This window comes from Mustelus asterias, chromosome 9, assembly GCF_964213995.1.
Source record: "Mustelus asterias chromosome 9, sMusAst1.hap1.1, whole genome shotgun sequence".
Taxonomy (NCBI): Eukaryota; Metazoa; Chordata; class Chondrichthyes; order Carcharhiniformes; family Triakidae; genus Mustelus; species Mustelus asterias.
The window spans coordinates 36484897-36506482 of record NC_135809.1 but is presented as its reverse complement, the minus strand read 5'-3'; the positions used below and the strand labels follow the sequence as shown (position 1 = coordinate 36506482).

At 41.4% G+C, this 21586-nt stretch overlaps 1 protein-coding gene across 1 annotated transcript; it reads left to right on the top strand.

Moving 5' to 3' along the window:
* The first annotated feature begins 45 nt into the window (after nt 1-45).
* Nucleotides 46-19729, top strand: stmp1 (short transmembrane mitochondrial protein 1). The gene is made up of 3 exons (XM_078219967.1): nt 46-233; nt 14848-14901; nt 17902-19729. Exons 1-3 carry the CDS (start codon nt 219-221, stop codon nt 17974-17976), a joined length of 144 nt encoding a protein of 47 aa, XP_078076093.1. The 5' UTR covers nt 46-218; the 3' UTR covers nt 17977-19729.
* The last annotated feature ends 1857 nt before the right edge of the window (nt 19730-21586 follow it).

Here is a 21586-nt window from a genome sequence, read left to right as displayed (position 1 = left end):
AGGTCACGCATTGACCTCCTCTTTCCCGTGAAGTTTTGAGAGGAGACGGATTCCTGTTGTTGACCCGGGGGGAGGGGCGCAACGACCTTCCCAACATGGTGGTGCCATCGGCCCGCCGCCACGGAGTGAGGGCGCGCCTGCGCACTCTTGCGCTGGGCGGTGTGGAGAAGGCGGAGTGAGAGCGAGGCCCAGGTGTACACCTCGGTCTAGAGAGCAGAATGTTCCAGTTCCTGGTAAGTGAGGGGTAAGGGTGTGTTTCCTTCGCTGAAGCCGCTGTGAGCGGGTGACCGGGGCACCAACTTCCCCCAGAGTCTCCCTCCTTTACCGACCGGGCTCCTGCTCTCTGGGCGTTAGCTCCCTGTCGCCTCTCCAGCCAGTGTGTCTGGAGCTTAATCATTCGGACTTTATCCCCCCCCATATCTTCATAAAATTATACAAATATTACATGACAGTTCAACGTTTACATTACATTAAGTGCAAAACAATGTTTCTTACTGCTGTATGTTACTACATTTCCAATTAATTACAATGTCGCATGTCAAAATTATAGCTTGAGTTTTTATACAGTTTTCAGACCCCTGGTGGACCATAGTGAGAGAGCCTCATGTCCTTTTGTGGCAGTGTGTTCCTTGGCATGTATTCCTGAACCTTGGGCCATTGACAGCTCTTGGCACTGGAGGACCAACAAATTCATTTCAGACTGACCAAAAATGCTTTCCTTGAGTTGATGGTCCTCCATTGGCAGTTAATGTTTATCTCTGCATCCCTGGGAACAACCCACAGAGTAAGAAGTTTAACAACACCAGGTTAAAGTCCAACAGTGTGGCTTTTGCTACCAAATAAACCTGTTGGACTTTAACCTGGTGTTGTTAAACTTCTTACTGTGTTTACCCCAGTACAACGCCGGCATCTCCACATCATAACAACCCACAGAGCATTATGGAGCTGTTAGGGGTGCACCTCGATAAAACCACGCCATCTTTTTTCTGACCTGCTTTGCAAAGGTTGGTAATTCTTACAACCATAGGACTAGGAGGAGGCCATTCAATCCCTCAGACCCACTCTGCTATTCATTCAGAACATGAGTGATTTGTACATCAACTCCATTTACTTGCCGTAACTCAATATATGGGATTTTCACAGTAACTTCATTGCAGTGTAAGCCTACTTGTGACACGAATAAATAATAAAACTTTAAACTTTATATCACTTGATTTCCTTACCAATAACAATAACAGCTTGCATTTATGAAGCATATATAATTTACTTAAATGTCTCAAGGAATTTAAAACTATGTGGAACAAAATTTTCACTCTGCTATGTGGGATGCTAGGACAGATGATCAAAAACTTGGTCAAATAGATAAGTTTTAAGGAGTGCTTTTAAAGGAAGCAAGAGAGTTAATTCCAAAGCTTAGAAGCTAGCTAACTGATGGATATACAAAAGGCCAGACTAGGAAGATAGTAGAGATCCTGTAAAGTTGTAATTCTGGAAGATATTTCAGAAATGGGAAGCGGTCATAACACAGCAATACCCATTTGGCCCGTAAAATCTGCTTCTTCACACACCTGCTTGCTCCGTATGTATTCTTTAATGAAAAGAAAGACTTGCATTTCTATTAAACCTTTCACAGCCGCAAGATGTCCGAAAGAGTTATACGGCCGATGAAGTCTGTTTAAAGTGCCATCACTGTTGGAACATAGGGGATACGCAGCAGATAAATTGCACACAGCAAACTTCCACAAACAGCAATGATGTGATAAGATAATCTATTTTCAGTGGTGTTAATTGATGGATAAAATTGAACTGGACACCAGAAATACCTGGACGTGTTCTTTTATGTCTTCAGACCCGGCCTTGTATTAAGGTCTTTACCTGAAATCCAACACCTTTGACAGTAATGCACTCCCTCAATATCTCACTGCAAAGTCAGCCAAGATTTTTGTGCTCATGTGAATGAGTGGCACTTGAGTTCACAACTTTTTACTCCAACTCAGTAATGTTCATAAGAGCATTGATCACTCTGGTTCAAAAGAGTGAGGTGTTTTGATTCTTGCCACTCTTTTAAAATGTACGAGTTCAATTTGTTCAATTCGCAAGCTCACTCATAAGTGACACTCTGCCCTGTTTAACATCCCAGCTCCCAATATGGTATCAGTAGAAGATTAGAAGGCAGTGAGGGAAAAATATTTTCACCCAAAGGGTAGTAGAGTTTAGAACTCACTGCTCGAGAGACAATAACCCTCAACTCACTTGAAAGCTATCTAGATATGCAGTTCAAGTGCTGTAACCTGGCTATGGACCAAATGCTGGGAAGTGGGATTGGGCTAAGTGGCTTGTTTTTTGGCTGGTGCATGATGAGTGAAGTAGACTTTCTGTGATTCAAACTTTCTTAATTGGGCAACAGTGCTACCAACTTATCAACTGAGCAAGAGCTGACAATATATTCAGAACATTAAAAATAAGCAGAGAAATTGCTGGCAATACATAACAGGTCTGGCAGCATCTCTGGAGTGAGAGAAACAGTTAATGTTTCATGTCATGATCTTTCTTCAGAACTATTCTGCCCTGACTCTCCAGTTCACAACCTCTGCTACTCTGGGACTCTCCTGGCCGTCGTGGTCCCTTCCTCTTGCTTCCTGCCTTTCCCACTGTGAGTGAAGGCCCTGGAGATGAGGTGAGAACACAAGAAGCAGGAACCAGAGTAGATCAAATGGCCTATCGAGCTGGCTTTGCCATTCAGTACGATAATGGCTGTTCTTCAGTTTCGGCTCCACTTTCTTGCCCGTTTCTCATATTCTTCGATGCCCTGAGACACCAAAAATTTGTCTATCTCAGCTTTAAATGGATTCAATGATGGAACATTCATAACCCTTTGAGGGAAGTCATATCTCCTCATCTCAGTTCTAAATAATTGGTCCCTTATCCTGAGGCTACGTCCCTGTATTATACTCCTTGAACCAACAGAGACAATTTCTCAGTGTCCACTTCAAGCCCCTTCAGAATCTTGTATGTTTCAATGAGATTGCCTCTGATTCTTCTAAACTCCAGAGAGTATAAGCCCAATTTACTCAGCTTCTCTCCATATGATAATCCCCTCATCCCATGGATCAATTTAGTGCACCTTTGTTGGACCATCTCCAGTGCAAGTATGTCCTTTCCTAAATGTGGAGACCAAAACTGCACAATACTCCATATCTGATCTGGCTGATGGAATGGGAATACAGGTGGCAGATGAAATTCAATGCAGGGAAATATTACATGCTAGCAGGAAGAACAAGGAGAAGCAGTATAAACTCGAGGGTACAAGTTTGAAGAGGCACAGCAAAGGGAAGATGACATGGCAGATTAAGAAAGTGATTAAAAAGGCTTAGATGATCTTGGGCTTTATAAATCAAGGCATAGAGTACAAAGCAAATAAGTCATGATTAATCCTTATAAAACTGGTTTGACTTCAACTGGAGTATTGTGTCCAGTTTAAGGCACTGCACTTTAGGAAGTAATAAGAAAGCTGTAGCGAGGTTGCAGAAAAGATTTACGAGAATGATGTCGGGGATTAAGGGCTTCAGTTACATCAATGGATTGGAAAAAAACTGAGGTTGTTCTCCTTGAGGAAGAGAAATTTGAGAGAAGATTTGATTGAGGTGTTCAAAATCATGAGCGGTCTAGACAGAGTAGATAGAGCAAAATTGTTCTCATTAGTGGAGGGGTCGAGAACCAGAGGGCACAGATTTAAACTGATATGTGAGGAAATACTTTCTTACCCAGAGAGTGATTAGGATTCGGAATCACTGCCTGAAAGGGTGCTGGAGGAAATTTCAATTGTAGCTTTCAAAAGGGGAAAAAAATAGGATAACTATGGGAAAGATGGTTTATTTCCCGAGTTTTGAAGAAATTAGGTTAGAACATTCGAGATACTCTTAACTATAAAATTGGAAAATTCTCTTGATTTGTTCTTTGAGGTTGGGAAAATTGTGCATGTCATTCTGCTATTTAGAAAGTTGACAGTGGGAATCCAGGGAATTATGGATCAGTTAGTCTAACATCTGTTGTTTGGAGATTACTAGAGTCCATAATTAAGAATAGAGTGACTGAAAACCTTAATCAGGGAGCAAATATGGATTCATAAAGCCTCAGTGACACCTGATTGATTTTTTAAAAAACTAATGATGAAAGTAATGGGGATGTCTATGGATTTCTAGATGACATTTAATAAGGTCCCTCTCATGAGAATGTTAGTTAAAGTCTAAAGTTGAAGTTCATGAGATTGAAGGCAAATTATTTGCCTGGTTAGGAAATTAGCTGGGCAGCATGAGACAGAATGGACATAATAATTAGGTACCCTAACTGGCAGGATGTGAAGTGATTTCCTGCATGGATCTGCATTGAGACCTCACATATTCACTATATTTATTAATGATTTAGATTGGCAAATTTGGATATGTGGCCTTCTATCCAATAACACAAAAATAGCCGGTATTATAAACAGCATGGATGGACATTAAGTGAATGGTGAAAATTGTGGCAAATTGATTTCAGTGGAGGTAAATGTGAGGTTAGCTACTTTGGTCTAGAACAGGCAAAAGCTAGAAACAGTGGAAGTCAAAAGAGACTTGTGGCCCAGGCGCATAAGATCATTAATATGTTGCAAATAGGTACAGAAAATAATCAAAAAGACTAACAGAACGCTGCCCTTTATATCCAAGAATCTAAAGAGTCCAGAGACTCTAGCTTTAAAAAGTTCTGGTTAAATCACACCTGAGAGACTGCTGAGCAGTTTTGGACATCACACCTTAGGAAGGATACCTGTACTCCCAAGAGTTAAATTAGTGGCATAGTCTAAAAATGAGAGAGAATGACCTTTTCAGGAGTGAAATTAGAAACCATATCTACATACAAAAGCTGGTAGAACTTTGGAATGCTTTTTCACAAGCAGCAATTGATGCAAGATAAATTGTTGCTTTTAAATCCAAATTGATGGATTTTTATTTACCAAAGGTATTGAAAGATATGAGGCAAAGGCGGGGAGTGAGATCTAGGATCAGCTATGATCTCAAGTAGTGGAACAGGTCCAAGAGGCTAAATGACCTCCTCCTGTTCAAATGTAGTGGATTTATAGAAGGTTCTTAAGAGGAAAATGGGAGGAGGAAAGACAGAGTTCAGGAAAATCAGTGCGAGTTAGTTGGTTGACAGTTTTAGTTTCAGTGTTGGGGCTGAACAGAGGATAGACAGAAAGGAGACAGGAGTTAGATGAAGACACAGTTTGGGCGGGGGCTTGCAGAGTTGAGGCAGGATAGAGGTGGACTGGTTTCTATATAGGTCATTGAGGGTTATGGTGATGGACGAACAAATCTTGGTATGGGTTACCATACAAGCAGCCGAGTTTAGGACAAAGTGGAACATCAAAAAGTCAGCAAGGACCGAAGTAGAGAGTAATTAAACGTGGAGGGACCCATTATGTACATAAATGGACGAATGATGGGGTGAAGACGGGCAATGTTAGACGTGCAAGTGGACAGCCTTTGACAGAGGACTTTAGTATATTAAAATAAGTCATTGTGGATCTCCTGGTCTGTCATATCCGGTGAACCCGAGATTTTAGAGAGGGGCCAGGATATGGAATGATGAAGTAAATTTGCCCTTCAGACAGCCACTTTATGCTATATCATGTTCATGCATAAACAATAGATGCAGATTCTGTTGCATCTGTTCATAATTTCCACAAGAACAAGTTGGTCTTTGCCATCTGACTGACTTGAAAGTTTAAGAAATATTTTCCAGTGCAGCTTGTGACCCACCCAATTTAGCTGTGACTCAGCATTCAGCTCTGAGGCTCAGCCAAGCTGTGTTTATTATGGGAGTGTTCCAAGAACTCACTGCTTAAAAACTGCTGTTGGGAGAAAGATTTTTTAATAAACATTTCTCTTCATACCTCTGCATGCTTTTATTTTGACAATAATTTGCATTTATGCAGCATATTTAATATTGTAAAATATCCCAATGTAAAATTCAGAATCAAAATTTGATACCAAGCCACGTAAGATATTAGGTAGGTTGATGAAAAGTTTGATTTAAAGAGGTAGGTTTTAAGCTGTTTCTGAAGTGAGGGTGGACAGACAGAGCGGTTTAGTAGGGGAATTCCAGAACTTGGGACCTGGAGAGTTGAAGCACAGCCACCAGTGGTGGAGGGAAGGAAATGGAGGAACACAGGGATCTCAGAGGATTGCGAGACTGAAAAGAGTTGCAGTGAGTTGGAAGGGCCTCACATTTAGCTGTATTCTTAAAAATTCTCATGGCTAATACATATTCGAAGTTTCATCTCAAATGTGGAGATTATAACAATAAAACTATCAAAACAGTAAGAAAGGCTTTGTTGCAGTAAATGCTAGAAATATGCCACAGATCAGCTAGTATCCATAGATGGAAAAGATAAGTGAGCATTTTAGATATATATTATCAAGATAAGCACCTGTTTTCTCTTTACAGATTCAGCAACTTGTTATTAGATAGTACCTGTAAAGTTGAAAAAGTAATCAACGAAAAATGGATGGCGAACCAAAGACAAGATTAAGCCTGGTGACTAACATCTTAGTCAAAGAATTTGCTTTCAAGGAGGTTCTTGAAGGAGAAGGAGGAAGTGCAGAGGAGTTTAGTCAGGGAATTCAAGTGCATGAGGGCTAAACTGTTGAAGGCATGGGCTACCAATGGTGTCAAAATGGAAGGAAGAGATGCACAAGAGGTCAGAGTTGATGGAGTGGAGAGTTTTGGGAAGCAGTTGTAAGGTTGGTGGTGGTTGTAGCATTGCAATGGCCTGAGATCCAGAAGGAAATAAAGATAATTTAAAATTAGAGATGTTATGGGTCCTTGGACCAATGTAAGCCAGCAAGGGCAGTGGTGCTGGGTGGACCAGAGAGAGGGATAATATCAATGACAAAGATATGAAGTTTGTGGCAGGGACCAAAGACAGTGATCTCAATCTTCCCAGTGTTCAGCTGGAGGAACTTGCAGCTTAACCCAGTGTGAATAGCAGACAAGTAGTCTGACAACACAGGTGGTGAAAACATCCCAAGGGAAATGATGGAGACATAGAGGTTGATGTGCTCTTGTGCTTGCTGATCTGCATTGGCTCCTATGCAAGCAACATCTTGATTTAAAATTCTCAAACTTGTTTTAAATCCCTCCTTGGCCTCCTCTCCCTATCTTTGTAATCTCTTTGTGCTCCACAACCCTCCAAGATAAGTCAAAATCTGAAACTCTTGCCAACAAAAGTATGTACATAGAATCATACAATACAGAGGAGGCCCTTTGGCCCATCAAGTCTGCACTGATATTGATCTTGGTGTAAATATTTTCAGTTGAATCAATATTCTCAGTTTTTGAGGAATGAGTACATAGGATAAGGAACAAAAAGGGTAAATGGAGTTGCGGTACAAATCAACTGTTCCTCCAATTCTGGCCTCTTCAGCATCTCCGATTTTAATCACTCCACCATTGGTAAATACACCTTCAGTTGCAGGGAGAGAGGGTTGGTGGTTTGGTAAAGAATTGGCGAAATCTTGAGAAAAGGTCACAAAGAGAATCCATTGCTGCAGATACTCTGGCGATGATTGGCAAGCTAAGAGTGGAACATATAACATGGGAACAAGTTTATTCCACCATTCATTTAAATCATGATTGGGTGGAAGCAATAAGCCAACCGCACCAAAGACTGCTACATAAGATAAAAGGGCACAGTGTTACGGGTAATGTATTAGCATGGATAGAGGATTGGTTAACTAACAGAAAGCAAAGAGTGGGGATAAATGGGTGTTTTTCTGGTTGGCGATCAGTGACTAGTGGTGTGCCTTGGATCAGTGTTGGGACTGCAGTTGTTTACGATTTACATGGATGATTTGGAGTTGAGGACCAAGTGTATGTAGTGTGTCAAAATTCGCAGATGACACTAAGATGGATGAAAGAGCAAAGTGTGCAGAGGACGCTGAAAGTCTGCAAAGGGATATAGATAATCTAAGTGAGTGGGCGAGGGTCTGGCAGATGGAGTACAATGTTGGTAAATGTGAGGTCATCCATTTTGGTAAGAATAACAGCAAAATGGACTATCATTTAAATGGTAAAAAATTGCAGCATGCTGCTGTGCAGAGGGACCTGGGTGTCCTTGTGCAGGAATCTCAAGGAGTTGGTTTGCAGGTGCAGCAGGTAATTAAGAAGGCAAATGGAATTTTGTCCTTCATTGCTAGAGGGATGGAGTTTAAAAACAGCGAGATTATGTTGCAGCTGTATAAGGTGCTGGTGAGGCCACACCTGGAGTACTGTGTACAGTTTTGGTCTCCTTACTTGAGAAAGGATATTCTGGCACTGGAGGGGGTGCAGACGAGATTCACTAGGTTGATTCCGGAGTTGAAAGGGTTAACTTATGAGGAGAGACTGAGTAGACTGGGGCTATACTCATTGGAATTCAGAGGAATGAGGGGAGATCTTATAGAAACATATAAGATTATGAAGGGAATAGATAAGATAGAAGCAGGGAAGTTGTTTCCACTGGCAGGTGAAACTAGAACTAGGGGGCATAGCCTCAAAATAAGGGGAAGCAGATTTAGGACTGAGTTGAGGAGGAACTTCTTCACCCAAAGGGTTGCGAATCTGTGGAATTCCCTGCCCAGTGAAGCAGTTGAGGCTACCTCATTGAATGTTTTTAAGGCAAGGATAGATACATTTTTGAACAGTAAAGGAATTAAGGGTTATGGTGAGCGGGCGGGTAAGTGGAGCTGAGTCCACAAAAAGATCAGCCATGATCTTATTGAATGGCGGAGCAGGCTTGAGGGACCAGATGGCCTACTCCTGCTCCCAGTTCTTATGTTCTTATGAATTAGTCTCAATTTTACCTCTCTTGACTCCTGCACTATTTTGAAATGATCAGACTGCATTTCCAGTATCTCGTACTAGATGTGCAAGAATTTCCTCTAATACTAGGAGAACTGAAGCCTTTTTTTTGTCCCTGCTCTGAACTCCATTCCCTAACTACTGACTCCATCTCTCTCCCTGGCAACAGATTAAGTCAGTCTGTTTGCAACCTCGCTGTCACATTTGATCCCGAGAAGAACTTCCGACCTCATTTGTACCATCACTAAGACTGCCTATTTCTACCTTTGATATGGAGATGCCTTTAACATAATAAAGCCTTTAACATAATAAACATTAGCGCCTTTAACATAAAATGTCGCAAGGCACTTCGCAGGAACATTATAAAACAAAGTCTGACTCCGAGCCACATAGGTCAGATGCATTGGACTGGGGTGAGCACAGTAAGACATCTCACAACACCAGGTTAAAGTCCAACAAGTTTATTTGGAATCACGAGCTTTCGGAGCGCTGCTCCTTCATCACCTTGAACATCCCCAGTTTTAATTGCTGCACCATTGGTGGCCGTGCCTTCAGTTTCTTAGGCCCTAAGCTCTCCACCTCGTTATCTCACTTTCTTCCTTTTAGACCCTCTCTAAAACCAACAATTTGGACCAATCCTTCGATCATCTAACCTAATAACTATGAAGTTCAGTGTCATATTTTAGTTTTAAATGCTCCTGCACAGCACCGTGGGATGTTTTTAAAAGATGCTACATGAGCGTGCATTACTGTTAATCCTTGTTCTCCTTGCACTTGGAGGAGAGAGAGCTTTGTGGAGACAGTTTGCAATGGAGAAACAAAGCCACTATCAATCTGGAAAAGTGGGTGTTATTGGCAGAGGAGAATGAGGCTTAGTCACACTAGATATGGTCCAACCTGATCTGGTCATAGATGGCTAGCAACTTATCTATGAACATAGAATTAGAAGCAGGAGTAGACCACTCAGCCCCTCGAGGCTGCTCCATCATTCAATAAGATCATGACTGATGTGATTGTAACCTCAACTCCACATTCCCTCTAACCCCAATAACATTTCACCCCCTTATCAAGAATCTTTCTACCTCTGCCTTAAAAATAATCAAAGACTCTGCTTTCATTACCTTTTGAGGATGCGATTTCCGCAGACTCTCAACCCTCTGAGAGAAAGGAATTCTCCTCATCTCTGTCTTAACTGGACAACCCCTTATTTTTCAACAGTGGCCCCCTAGTTCGAGATTCTCCAAAAGAGGAAACATCCTCTCCACATCCACCCTGTCAAGACCCATCAGGATCTTGTATGTTTCAATCAAATTATCTCTTATCTTCTAAATTCCAGTGCATACAAGCCTAGCCTCTCCAATATTTCCTCATAAGACAACCCACACATTCCAATTTTCAGTCCAGTAAACCTTCTCTGAATTGCTTCTTAGCGCCTTTAACATAATAAAATGTCGCAAGGCACTTCACAGGAACATTATAAAACAAAGTCCGACTCCGAGCCACGTAAGTCAGATGACCAATAACTTAGTCAAAGACATTAGTCATAGAGCTCTACAGTACAGAAGGCCCACCGTGTCTGCACTGACCATCAAACACCAATCTATTTTAATCCCATTTTTCCAGCAGTTGGTCTGAAGCCTTGTGTGCAATGGTGTTTCAAGTATTCATCTAAATGTGTCTTAAATATTCTGAGGGTTCCTGCCTTTACCCCTTTCAGACAGAGTGTTTCAGGTTCCCACCATCCTCTGTTTTTTCCTCAGATCCCCTCTAGATTTCCTGCTCCGTACCGTAAACCTATGCTTCCAAGTTATTGACCCCTCTACTAAGGGGAATAGTTTCTTCCTATCCACCTCTTTTCTGCGCTAAGGAAAACAACCCCAGCCTCTCTTCATAGCTGAAATGCTCCAACCCAGACAACATCCTGTTGAATCTCCTCTGCACCCTTTCTAGTGCATTCAAATATGGTGACCAGAACTGCGCAAGTAATTTGCTGCGGACCTAATGACTGTTTTATATAGCTCCATCATGACCTCCTCCTCTTATATTCTATGCCTTGGCTAATAAAGGCAAGTATGCCATATCCTTCTTAATCACTTTATCCTCCTGTCCTGCTGTCTTCAGGGATCTTTGGACATGTACTCCAAGATCCTCTACTTTGGTGCTCTACTTCCTAGCATACTACCGTTCACTGGGTATTGTTTTGCCTTGTTTGTCCCAAAATGCATCACCTCACACTTTTGCCACTGTTCTGCCCATCTGACCAGCCCATGTATATCATCCTGCAATCTAAGGCTCTCCTCCTTGCTATTTACCACACCATCAATTCATGTGTCATCTGAAAACTTACTGATTATACTCCCCCACATGCATATCTAGATCATTAATGTACACTACAAACAGCAAGAGACCCAGCACCGATCCCTGTGGTACACAGGCTTCCAGCCGCAAAAGCAACCTTTAACCATTACCCTCTGCCTCTTGCCACTAAACCAATTTTGGATGCAATTTGCCAAAGTGGCCTGGACCCCATGGGTTCGTACCATCTTGATCAGTCTCCTGTGTGGGACCTTGTCAAAAGCCTTACTGAAGTCCGTGCAAACTACCAACTGCACTGCCCTCATCTACACACCTAGTCACCTCCTCGAAAAATTCAATTAAATGTATTAGGCATGATCTCCCCCTGATAAAGCCATGCTTACTATCCTTGATTAATCCTTGCCTTTCCAAGTGGAAATTAATTCTGTCCCTCAAAAATATTTCCAATAATTTCCCTACTATTGATGTTAGGTTCACTGGTCTGTAATTACCTGCTTTTTCCCTACTCCGTCTCTTGAACAATAGTACCACATTAGCTGTCCTCCAGTCCTCTGGCACCTCTCCTGTGATGTGGCGATGTCGGCGTTGGACTGGGGTAAACACAGTAAGAAGTCTAACAACACCAGGTTAAAGTCCAACAGGTTTATAAACCTGTTGGACTTTAACCTGATGTTGTTAGACATCTTACCTCTCCTGTGGCCAGAGAGGATTTGAAAATTAGCATCAGAGCCCAGAAATCTACCCCACTTGCCTCACACAGCAGCCTAGGATACATCTCATCTAGGCCCGGGGATTTACCCACTTTTAAACCTGCTAAAACAGCTAACACTTCCTCCCTCTCAATGCTAATCTGTTCAATTATATCACAGTCCCCATCCCTGCTTTCTATACCTACGTCATCCTTTTTTATCGTGAACACATGCAAAATATTAGTTTAATACCTCACCTACATCTTTTGGCTTCACACACAGGTTGCTATTTTGGTCGCTAATGGGTCCTACTCGTTCCCTGGTTATCCTTTTGCCCTTAATAGACTTATAGAGCACCTTAGGATTTTCCTTGATTTTGCCCACCAGTGACCCCTCTCCGCACTCCTAATTTCTTTCCTTTTAAGTACCCCTTGCGCTTTCTGTACTCCTAAAGCATCAATGGTTCTCTGCACTTGGTTCCACCCTTTACCCTTATTTGAACATGTTAGCATTGTACATTCTGTATTTCATCTTTGAATGACTCCCACCATTCTGATGTGAATCTTCCGACATGTAGTTACTCCCAGTTCGCTTTGGCTCAATCCTGTCTTATCCTTTTAAAATCAGCCATCCCCCAGAAACCTTATTTCCAGTCCATCTTTGTCCTTTTCTATAACTACCTTAAATCCTACCGAGTTATGGTCACTATTCCCGAAATGCTACCCCATTGACACCTCCACCGCCTGCCCGGCTTCATTCCTTAAAAAGTCTCCTCTCTTGCAGGACTTTCTGTGTGCTGGCTCAAAAAGCTCAAAAACCTGGATGCAGTTTAAGAATTTCACCCCCTCTAAAGCCTTTCACACTTTGAATATCCAATTAATATTGGGGAAGTTGAAATCCCCTACTATTATTAGCCTATTATTTTAACACTTCTCAGATTTGTCTACGTATTTACTCTTCTACCTCTCCCTGACAGTTTGGGGGCCTATGGTACATGTCCAGCCACATGATTGCCCCTTTTTGTTTTAACTTCCACCCATCTGCCCTCATTTGATATATATATTTGATATATATCAAATGATATTTGCGGAGATATCATCCCTCCTCACTGCAGTAATTGACACCTTGGTATTGCAACACCAAGTCCTTTTTTATATCCTCCATCTCGTCTGAAAATTCTGTACCCCAGAATACTGAACTGCCAATCCTGCCCCTCCTTCAACCATACCTCTGTGACAGCAATAACATCATACCCTCATGTGTTAATCAAAGCCCTCAGTTCCTCAGTCTTACCTGTAAGACTGCTTGCATTAAAATAAATGCCATTCAACCGTGCCATATTCCCTTGTGCCTTAACATGCATCTCTTTGCCCTGCCTTCCAGACTGACTCCGTTTTTGTTCTATATTTGATCATACCTACAAACTGTGAGCCAACTCTTGCCAAATTAGTTTAAACCCCCCCCCCCCCCCCCAACAGCACTAGCAAACCTCCCCACAAGGAAGTTGGTCTCATTCCAGTTCAAGAGCTAACTGTCCAACTTGTACAGCTCCCACCTTTCCCAGACATGGATCCAGTGATCCGGGAAAACTAAAGCCTTCTCTCCTGCATCATCTCTTCAGCCACACATTCACCTGCCCTATCCTTCTGTTCCTGAATTCATCGGGAGTAATCCAGAAATTACAACTTTTGAGGTCCTGCTTTTCAATCAACCAGCTCCCTAAATTCTTTCTGTGGGACCTCCTCCCTCTTTCTGCCTATGTCGTTGGTACCTATGTGAACCACGACCTCTGAGTGTTCACTCTCTTCCTTCAGGTTGTCTTGGAGTTGTTCAGTGACATCCTTGACCCTGGCACCAGGAAGGCAACACACTATCCTGGAGTGACCTCTGCAGTCGCAGTGACACCTATTTGCACTCTTCACTATCGAATCTCTGACCACTATTGCTCTTCCACTCTTACTCCTTCCCCTTGTGCAGCTGAGCCACCCATAGTGCCGTGAACTTGGCTCTGGCTGCACTCCCCAGAGGAACTGTCACTATCTCCATTTCTCAACAGAAAAACGGTTCTTGAGTGAGATGCTTTCTGGGGCTTCACTGACTTCCTGCCTGCCCCACTTTTTCTGACTGGTGATTACCCATTCCATCTCTGACTTCACTTCCTTAAGCTTACTTTTAATATTTGTATTGCTTTGTTTCTGTGCGGGCTAATGATGCTGAACAGCTTTGCTACCTTATGAAAATTCATTACTAGTCGGTTGCTGCAAATGTGAGTGGAGCGGCTCTGCCATTGATGTATGTGAGCAGAAAATCTGACGTAATGTCTTCGTCGTGGCAGCAATGAATGGGAGCAGCTGCTGAGCACTGAAGTGCACAGAGCTGCTTTAATATAATTAGACACTGTGGCAAGGGAAGCACCAACTGAAACTTCATTACTAGTCACATAACTCAAGTTTTATCACCTCGCATATCTTTTTAGAGGACCGTCAAAAGTTTTTAAAGTTTATTAGTGTCACAAGTAAGGCTTACATTAACACTATAATGAAGTTACTGTGAAAATCCCCTAATCGCCCCACTCCAGCGCCTGTTCAGGTGCACTGAGGGAGAATTTAGCATGGCCAATGCATCTAACCAGCACGTCTTTCGGACTGTGGGAGGAAACCGGAGCACCCGGAGGAAACCCACGCAGACGTGGGGAGAACGTGCAGACTCACCGCCCAGACGGTGACCAAAGCTGGGAATTGAACCCGGGTCCCTGGTGCTGCGAGGCAGCAGTGCTAACCACTGTGCCTCCGTAATCATCTGCACTTCCATTGATTTCAACCCTAACATTCCTTATGTGACAGATTTGAGTATACATTTAGTCATATGTACACATGCTCAAAGATGTTTATGATGTTCTTTCCTATATAAAGTGTTATGTGTGGGCACCTGTCCTAATAACTTTGTGTGTGCTCTGTTTCAGATAGGATTTACTTTTGGAAACCTAGTGGGAATGTATCTGGCTCAAAATTATCAGGTATGTTTATGAAAATTAATTATTGCACCTCAGGGATAATTTTGTTTAAGTCAAGACATTAATCGAAGGGCGCAATGCTAATGTGTTATGGTTCTGGTATTTCTATAATCTTTCAGTCCAGCATCATTACAAAGTTATCGAACTGGTTTATTTTATTTTCATTTCTCTTTTTTTTTGTTTCCTTATACATAATGTGTTCCATGGCATGGAAAGTAATCAGTGACATACTCTTGACTATCTTTGAATAACGTGCTCTTTGGAAGACAGCTTTCTTGTGCTTTTTTGTTGCTTTAAACACAGACATCAGTTGTTACAACTGCACAATCAAGTCCCTGTCTTTGATGAGCTCATGTTACACAATCCAACAAGAGTACTTGGTCAAATCAAACAACATGAATCTAGTTTATATGATTCCTTGAGTCCACAATTCAATATAACAACTTGGATATCATGCGTTACCATTCCAGACTGACCATGGCAAACACTGATTAGCCCTAAACACTTGTACCAATTCTACCTTTGATCTGTATATTCCGCGCTGACTAACATTAAATTACAATACATTAAATGACATACAATACTGATTTCAGATAATATGGAGCCAAGAGAAACTCAACTGCTAGGGCGGCACGCTAGCACAGTGGTTAGCACTGCTGCTTCACAGCTCCAGGGACCTGGGTTCGATTCCCGGCTTGGGTCACTGTCTGTGTGGAGTTTGCACATTCTCCTCGTGTCTGCGTGGGTTTCCTCCGGGTGCTCCGGTTTCCTCCCACAGTCCAAAGATGTGCAGGTTAGGTTGATTGGCCATGCTAAAATTGCCCTTAGTATCCTGAGATGCGTAGGTTAGAGGGATTAGCGGGTAAATATGTAGGGATATAGGGGTAGGGCCTGGGTGGGATTGTGGTCGGTGCAGACTCGATGGGCTGAATGGCCTCTTTCTGTGCTGTAGGGTTTCTATGATCTTCTATGATTCATGTTCAACAATCCTGATGATCCCATTATCATGGTTGTATGGTCCGCCAAACATTGTGATGACTTTATTAATATAAACAGTGATCAAACCACATGTCCCAAATCTTTAAGACATGGATCAGTTCTTTCCCATTTTCTTTCGTCGACCAACCTTCACAAAATACCCCTGTTCAGCAGAACTGAAAGCTGTTTTAACCATCGTGTGCTGATTCCATAGTGCAATACCTGAGAAGTGTGAACCCACATTCCCACTCAATTGTACAAGAGTGGATCTGGTAGTTTTTAACTCCAATGGTAAGTCTAATGTGGCTCAGATTTTATCCCCTTTAACCAGAACGACTCGCGACATATAATTGCAAGGGGCTTTTTTAAGCCTCGTTTCTGTGACAGATAACATATAGTGGTTATAGCAGTGGATTAGCTGTGGTCGTGAGTTCAAATCTAGCCCCTCTCCCCAGCAGATTGCTGATGACCCAGGATTATGTTTGTCCACAAGTGGTTCCAAATCACTGAAGCCATGGTAAAAACCACCTAATTCCTTCAGGGCAATTTTGTTCCTTATGTAGATAACCTATTCATGCTGCTGCAAAATTTACAAATGTCTGCACCTTTGATATAGGTGGGTAGCTTGTAACTCACGTTTCTTGATTCACATGCATACCAGGCTACGAAATTAGAATTTCATGTTAGAACTGTAGGCATATCTCAAAAATTCCTCTCAATCTTTGGAGGAAGTGTAATTAATTAATTTCAAGAAATGTGATTGACTGCCTCAAGTTGAAAGACTGTCAAAGAAACTTGCTTCCCAAATTCACTGAAAACTTAGATTTGTGGGGGCAAGGTTAACCACATGTAATTATTATTACTTAAATAATGGAACTGTTGACCGGTGTGGTACGGAGAAGGATGACGTTTGTGGTTTTACTCACACTACCCAAATCAAAGATGCATCTTTAATCAGGGAAAGGAGTTGTCCAAAAAGTACTCTTAAGTTTTAATATGGAAGAAGTTAAGTAAAGATGCAACGTTATCCCCATCCGTCTAACATCTGCACCTAGACCATTCACAGGTGCTTGTTCATGATAAACTTCCATTGATTAGCTTAGAAAGCTGCAATTGTTTACTAACAAAGGAAGCTTCAACAGTGATCAGCAGATCCTTGGGGAGTTTTGGGATAATTGCAACAAAAAGCTGCCCAGCCTTGACACTCAGATCCATCCACCTTTCGTGGATAGCTGAATCCAAACTGTTCTGGGTATATAGTCTGCTTCAGGCCACATACGCAAATGCTCTACCCTTTCAATGGGATGCAGGATTAATTTACATGAGGTTAGCAGCAGTATAATTTTTGTGAATTCTGGATGCAGGACTCATTGTGACCTGAATAGATAGGATCCATGGGATTGCCCTGCTGTGTTGGAAATTGTCCCAAAAGCATTGAAGTTAATGATAAAATGGCCAGTACCTTAAGCTCATGATTCTGAAACTGTGTGAAAGTGGCTTACTCCTCCTGCTCCTAATATGTATGCTTGTGTCCCTGCCACCGACTGCTTCTCCGCAACATGGATGCTCACCTAAATGAGGTTTTGAGCTTTGCATTTTCTACTACAGGCTTATGCATCAAATAGTGCGATTTTTCCAAGAAAATAGTTTAAAAACACATCACCAACAGTGAGGTGCAGGCACGCGTGTGGGAAAGTTCATGAACTCAATCAGATGCTCAGAGTTGAAAGGTTGTAACAGAAATAATTTTGCACCCAACTTACCAGGTTTAGAAATTTTCATTACCGTAATTTAGATACTAATATTTCATGGTTAAAAACTCACAAATATGATTGGCTAGTACGCTTTACTGCGGTAAGATGGTTCCACGTAACTCAGTAAAACTGGGATCTGCCATCTAACCTCTTGAGAGGAAATCTCTATAGGTCAAACCAATGAAGTTTGTTTTATCAAGGTTCATTGCCAGGTTTTGATGTGTACATTTACAGCAGAAAGTTTATCCTCAGATTTTTATTCTCTTTTCAGATTCCAAATATCTATAAGAAGTTTGAAGAATTCAAGAAGGACGCAGAAGGCCGAAAAAAACCACCGAGTAATTGATCCTGAGGTGGAAAGCCCACGGATAAGATTGGGATGTTAGCATTCAGTTGCAAGCATAAATTGACTGGATGCGTTCAGTATCAAACTGTTTTGGTCCAATTTCAGTTCTATTTATTTAGCCCCTGTTAAGCAGTCAGCTTCACTAGTTCAGAGTCACCTGTATTTATATCACCTGTGATATATTATTGCTTTACCACATTTAGTTAAATTGGGATTTGATACTGCTTGTGTTGATGTAATGGATTGTCAATTTTGGTTCGTGTTTATTGAAAAGCCAGTGATGATGACATGAAATCTATGCTGACTCTGATGTGCTGTTTTTTGTATTATGAGAACAGTGCATTATAATTTCTATTATGAAATATAGTCACTGGTATTGTAACAAAATGTGTCTTAGTGTTGGTCTTTTTTTATTTTCCCCAACATAAACAAGTGGCTGTTTGTGCATGAGATAAATGGAAAATTCCATCAGTGGTTCTGGAAACACAATATTCAACTTAGCCAAGTACTATAACAAAACGTAAAGGATAATCCAGCGCTTCTTAAGGTACCCCCAGGAAACACTTAACGTGACAGAACCAAATCATTATTCGGTTTCTAAGTCTATTTTAGAGAACCACAGATGAAACTGAGGCTCAAACTGCCTCAGAGACTAATTAATGGTGATGAGCTGTAGCTAATGGATGAGTTACATTAACACACAGACTGGTAAGCCCATTAGAATCTTGAGCTAGTCTTCCAAATCAACGCACCTATTTCCTGAAATACATAATGGATACAATCTCAAAGGAGAGTGTGTTACAAGATTCAGTTATTCTTTGAACTTGTATATGTGTGAACGGTGCACCACCATCTAGCTCCGGATCAACTCCAACCTAGCTATCTGAATTTTCTTCGGAAAACAAATTTCACAAAGCAGTAAGCATTTTAATGTCAGCAGGGGATTGATGTTTCTTTCCAGTGTGTCTGTGCTTTAGACAAACAATTCTAATGGTAATATCTGCAATCTGTGTGCTCTGTGTTAATGAGCACATGGCTCTCATAGCTATCTCTGCGTGGATATGGAAAGTGCTGAGTGTTGGGACATTATTCCAAGATGGAATCAAAATTCTTTCTTATACTTTTCATTACGAGATAATGACCTCTTATTCACTATCATCTAAGGAACTATCCACAAGTGCCTACAGCGTGTACTTTTTATACCATAACCTTGCTTATTTTGTTTTTAAGCAGAATATTTAGCATAACTTTTTTCTAAAAAAACAGCCTGTGATAGCCAAATGGTGGCCTCCTGTACCGTAATGACAATGAACATATCTGTGAAGAATAAGTGTGTACTTACGCCATGTCATATCAGTACATTCTAAATAGATCGCAACAGCACATACTTAACTTTGTAAAGCTCTAAGTTTGACTTGTTCATCATCTGAGAGGAAGACCCTCCAATAACTGCTCTGCCACCTTTCCCTTTGCAAATTTGGCAGATGCTGTTTCAGAAGGGTCCTCTTTGTAGCCATAAAAAGGCAACTCTCATTTCTGCAACCTCTTCCAGTGTTACTTTCAATATTGTCACAAGAATGAGCCCTCCCTCCCTCCTCCTCCTCCTCCTCCTCCCTATGTACCTATAATTCCCTGGGTCATGTTCCAAACATGCAAATACAAACCAGTTTTAATTCTCCTCCACAGGAAGTGTTGGTTACTCTTTAAGGAGCTGCAGCAACACATACAACTCCCCTCCATGCTCTTAGCTTCTAAGCCAATCAATTCTATGCAATTATTGTCTGAATAAGAGGACTGGAAATTTCCAGCAAATCCCTCCGTTGTGAAATGTTCTGTTGTACTCCTGAATTTGCTGCAGTGTAGCCTCCAACTGTAAGTCAGCTCTATAAGTCTTTTAATGGTGAGAGTGGAGGTAGAAAAATGTTTGAAGTGGCATTCTGAATTTCTCCATTGGCCACTGAATATAAAAACTAGGAAGTGATGTTGAATTTGCACAACTTAAATAGTTATGCTACAATTATATTACATAGACTTCTGGTATTTATAGAAAACACCTTGGAACCAGGGAAAGAATATAGTCAAAATTTAATAGAATGTGAGGTGAGTGTTAAGAAGAAAGATGTCGAAAAGCTGTGGCTATCTCCACTGGAAAAGGAGGGGGTAATTGGGAAATGTAAGAGGCTTTTGAACATTACAAAAGATTTTCGGTGGGTAAAGAATATTTCCACCAATTAGCAAATTAAGTCATAGATTCAAGATCATCATAAGAAGATGGAGGAAGTTAGAAGTATATTTTTCCACAGAGGACTACAAGAACCTACAGTAGAATACCAACCACAGTGAGTAATTAGCAAAGGCTAACAATTTAAAAAGGGTATTGGGTAACTATATGGAAACACGTACAGAAGGATACGTGGAAAAGGCAGCAGATTGTTGTAGTCAGCTCCATTTGAAGAGCCAGCACTGACATGATGGGCTGAATCATCCCCCCCCCCCTTTCATGCTGTAAATCCTATAATTCAATCCTCACGCTGAAGATCTTCAATCCTGTTGGGTTAGGATTCCGAATTGGCAGGTGAGCCGCATGACTCTTCATCTCTGAATTTAGCAACTGAATCTCAGCAGCCTGTTCTACCTTGAATACATCACCGTTGAGCATTATCCTCTCCTCACCAGACATCCAAACGCATTTACTTTAATCAGGACGTCAATCGTGAACAGAAATGTCCAATTTTCCTTCCATGGCAGAGGGTACTAAGGCTAGTTGTGGAGTCCTACAGGTGCCAAAATATTTAATTGCCATACCCTTTAATTTCATTTTTAAAAATGCCACGTGTAATTAGCAAAGGCTAACAATTTTAAAAGGGTATTGGGTAACTATATGGAAACACGTACAGAAGGATACGTGTTGTCAACCTAAATGAGTAAGAAAAGCCTGGCGCTGCAGTTGCCAAGATTAACAAAAAAGCACAAATTCAAAATCACGACATTGAGTGTTTAGCATCGTAATTCATTGATTTTTGTTGACAAAAAGTGAATTGCTTTTGAATGTGAAAGATAAATGCAAAATATGAACAATGATTGCCAACTTCCATATTTTTCTGCAAGGTGTTTGTTAATCTGTAAGAACAGTGACAGTAAGAACAGTGAGATATAATTAACCACCAGGGGGCAGCAGCTCCTGCCATCACACATGATGTTGTTGAACAGCAGGCAATTTTGCACTCACCAGTATATTCTCAGTGTTCATTTCGATGAACCCACAGTGTTTATTTTATCGAACTCAGAACCTTTTTCCTTCCTTAAATGGATTACATTGTAAGGAACTTTCTAGTTGGTTTGGTTTACTTCCACTGCCTTTACGGGGATGAATATGAAATGCTAATTTTGCGATTTATCAGTAAGCTTGTCAAGCTTTGCCTGCTCTGTTTGAAGCAATTTCAACTATGGATCACTACTTTGCATTGCTTGTCTGTTCTCCATGGTCCCTAATTCCCCAGCAAACATCTAATAAGTCACCCCTGACAATCCAGTTGGTTTGTGAATCAAACGATTTGTCTAACTTTTATTAAACATAGGCCAATAGAAATTTAGTTGGCTAATGGATTCA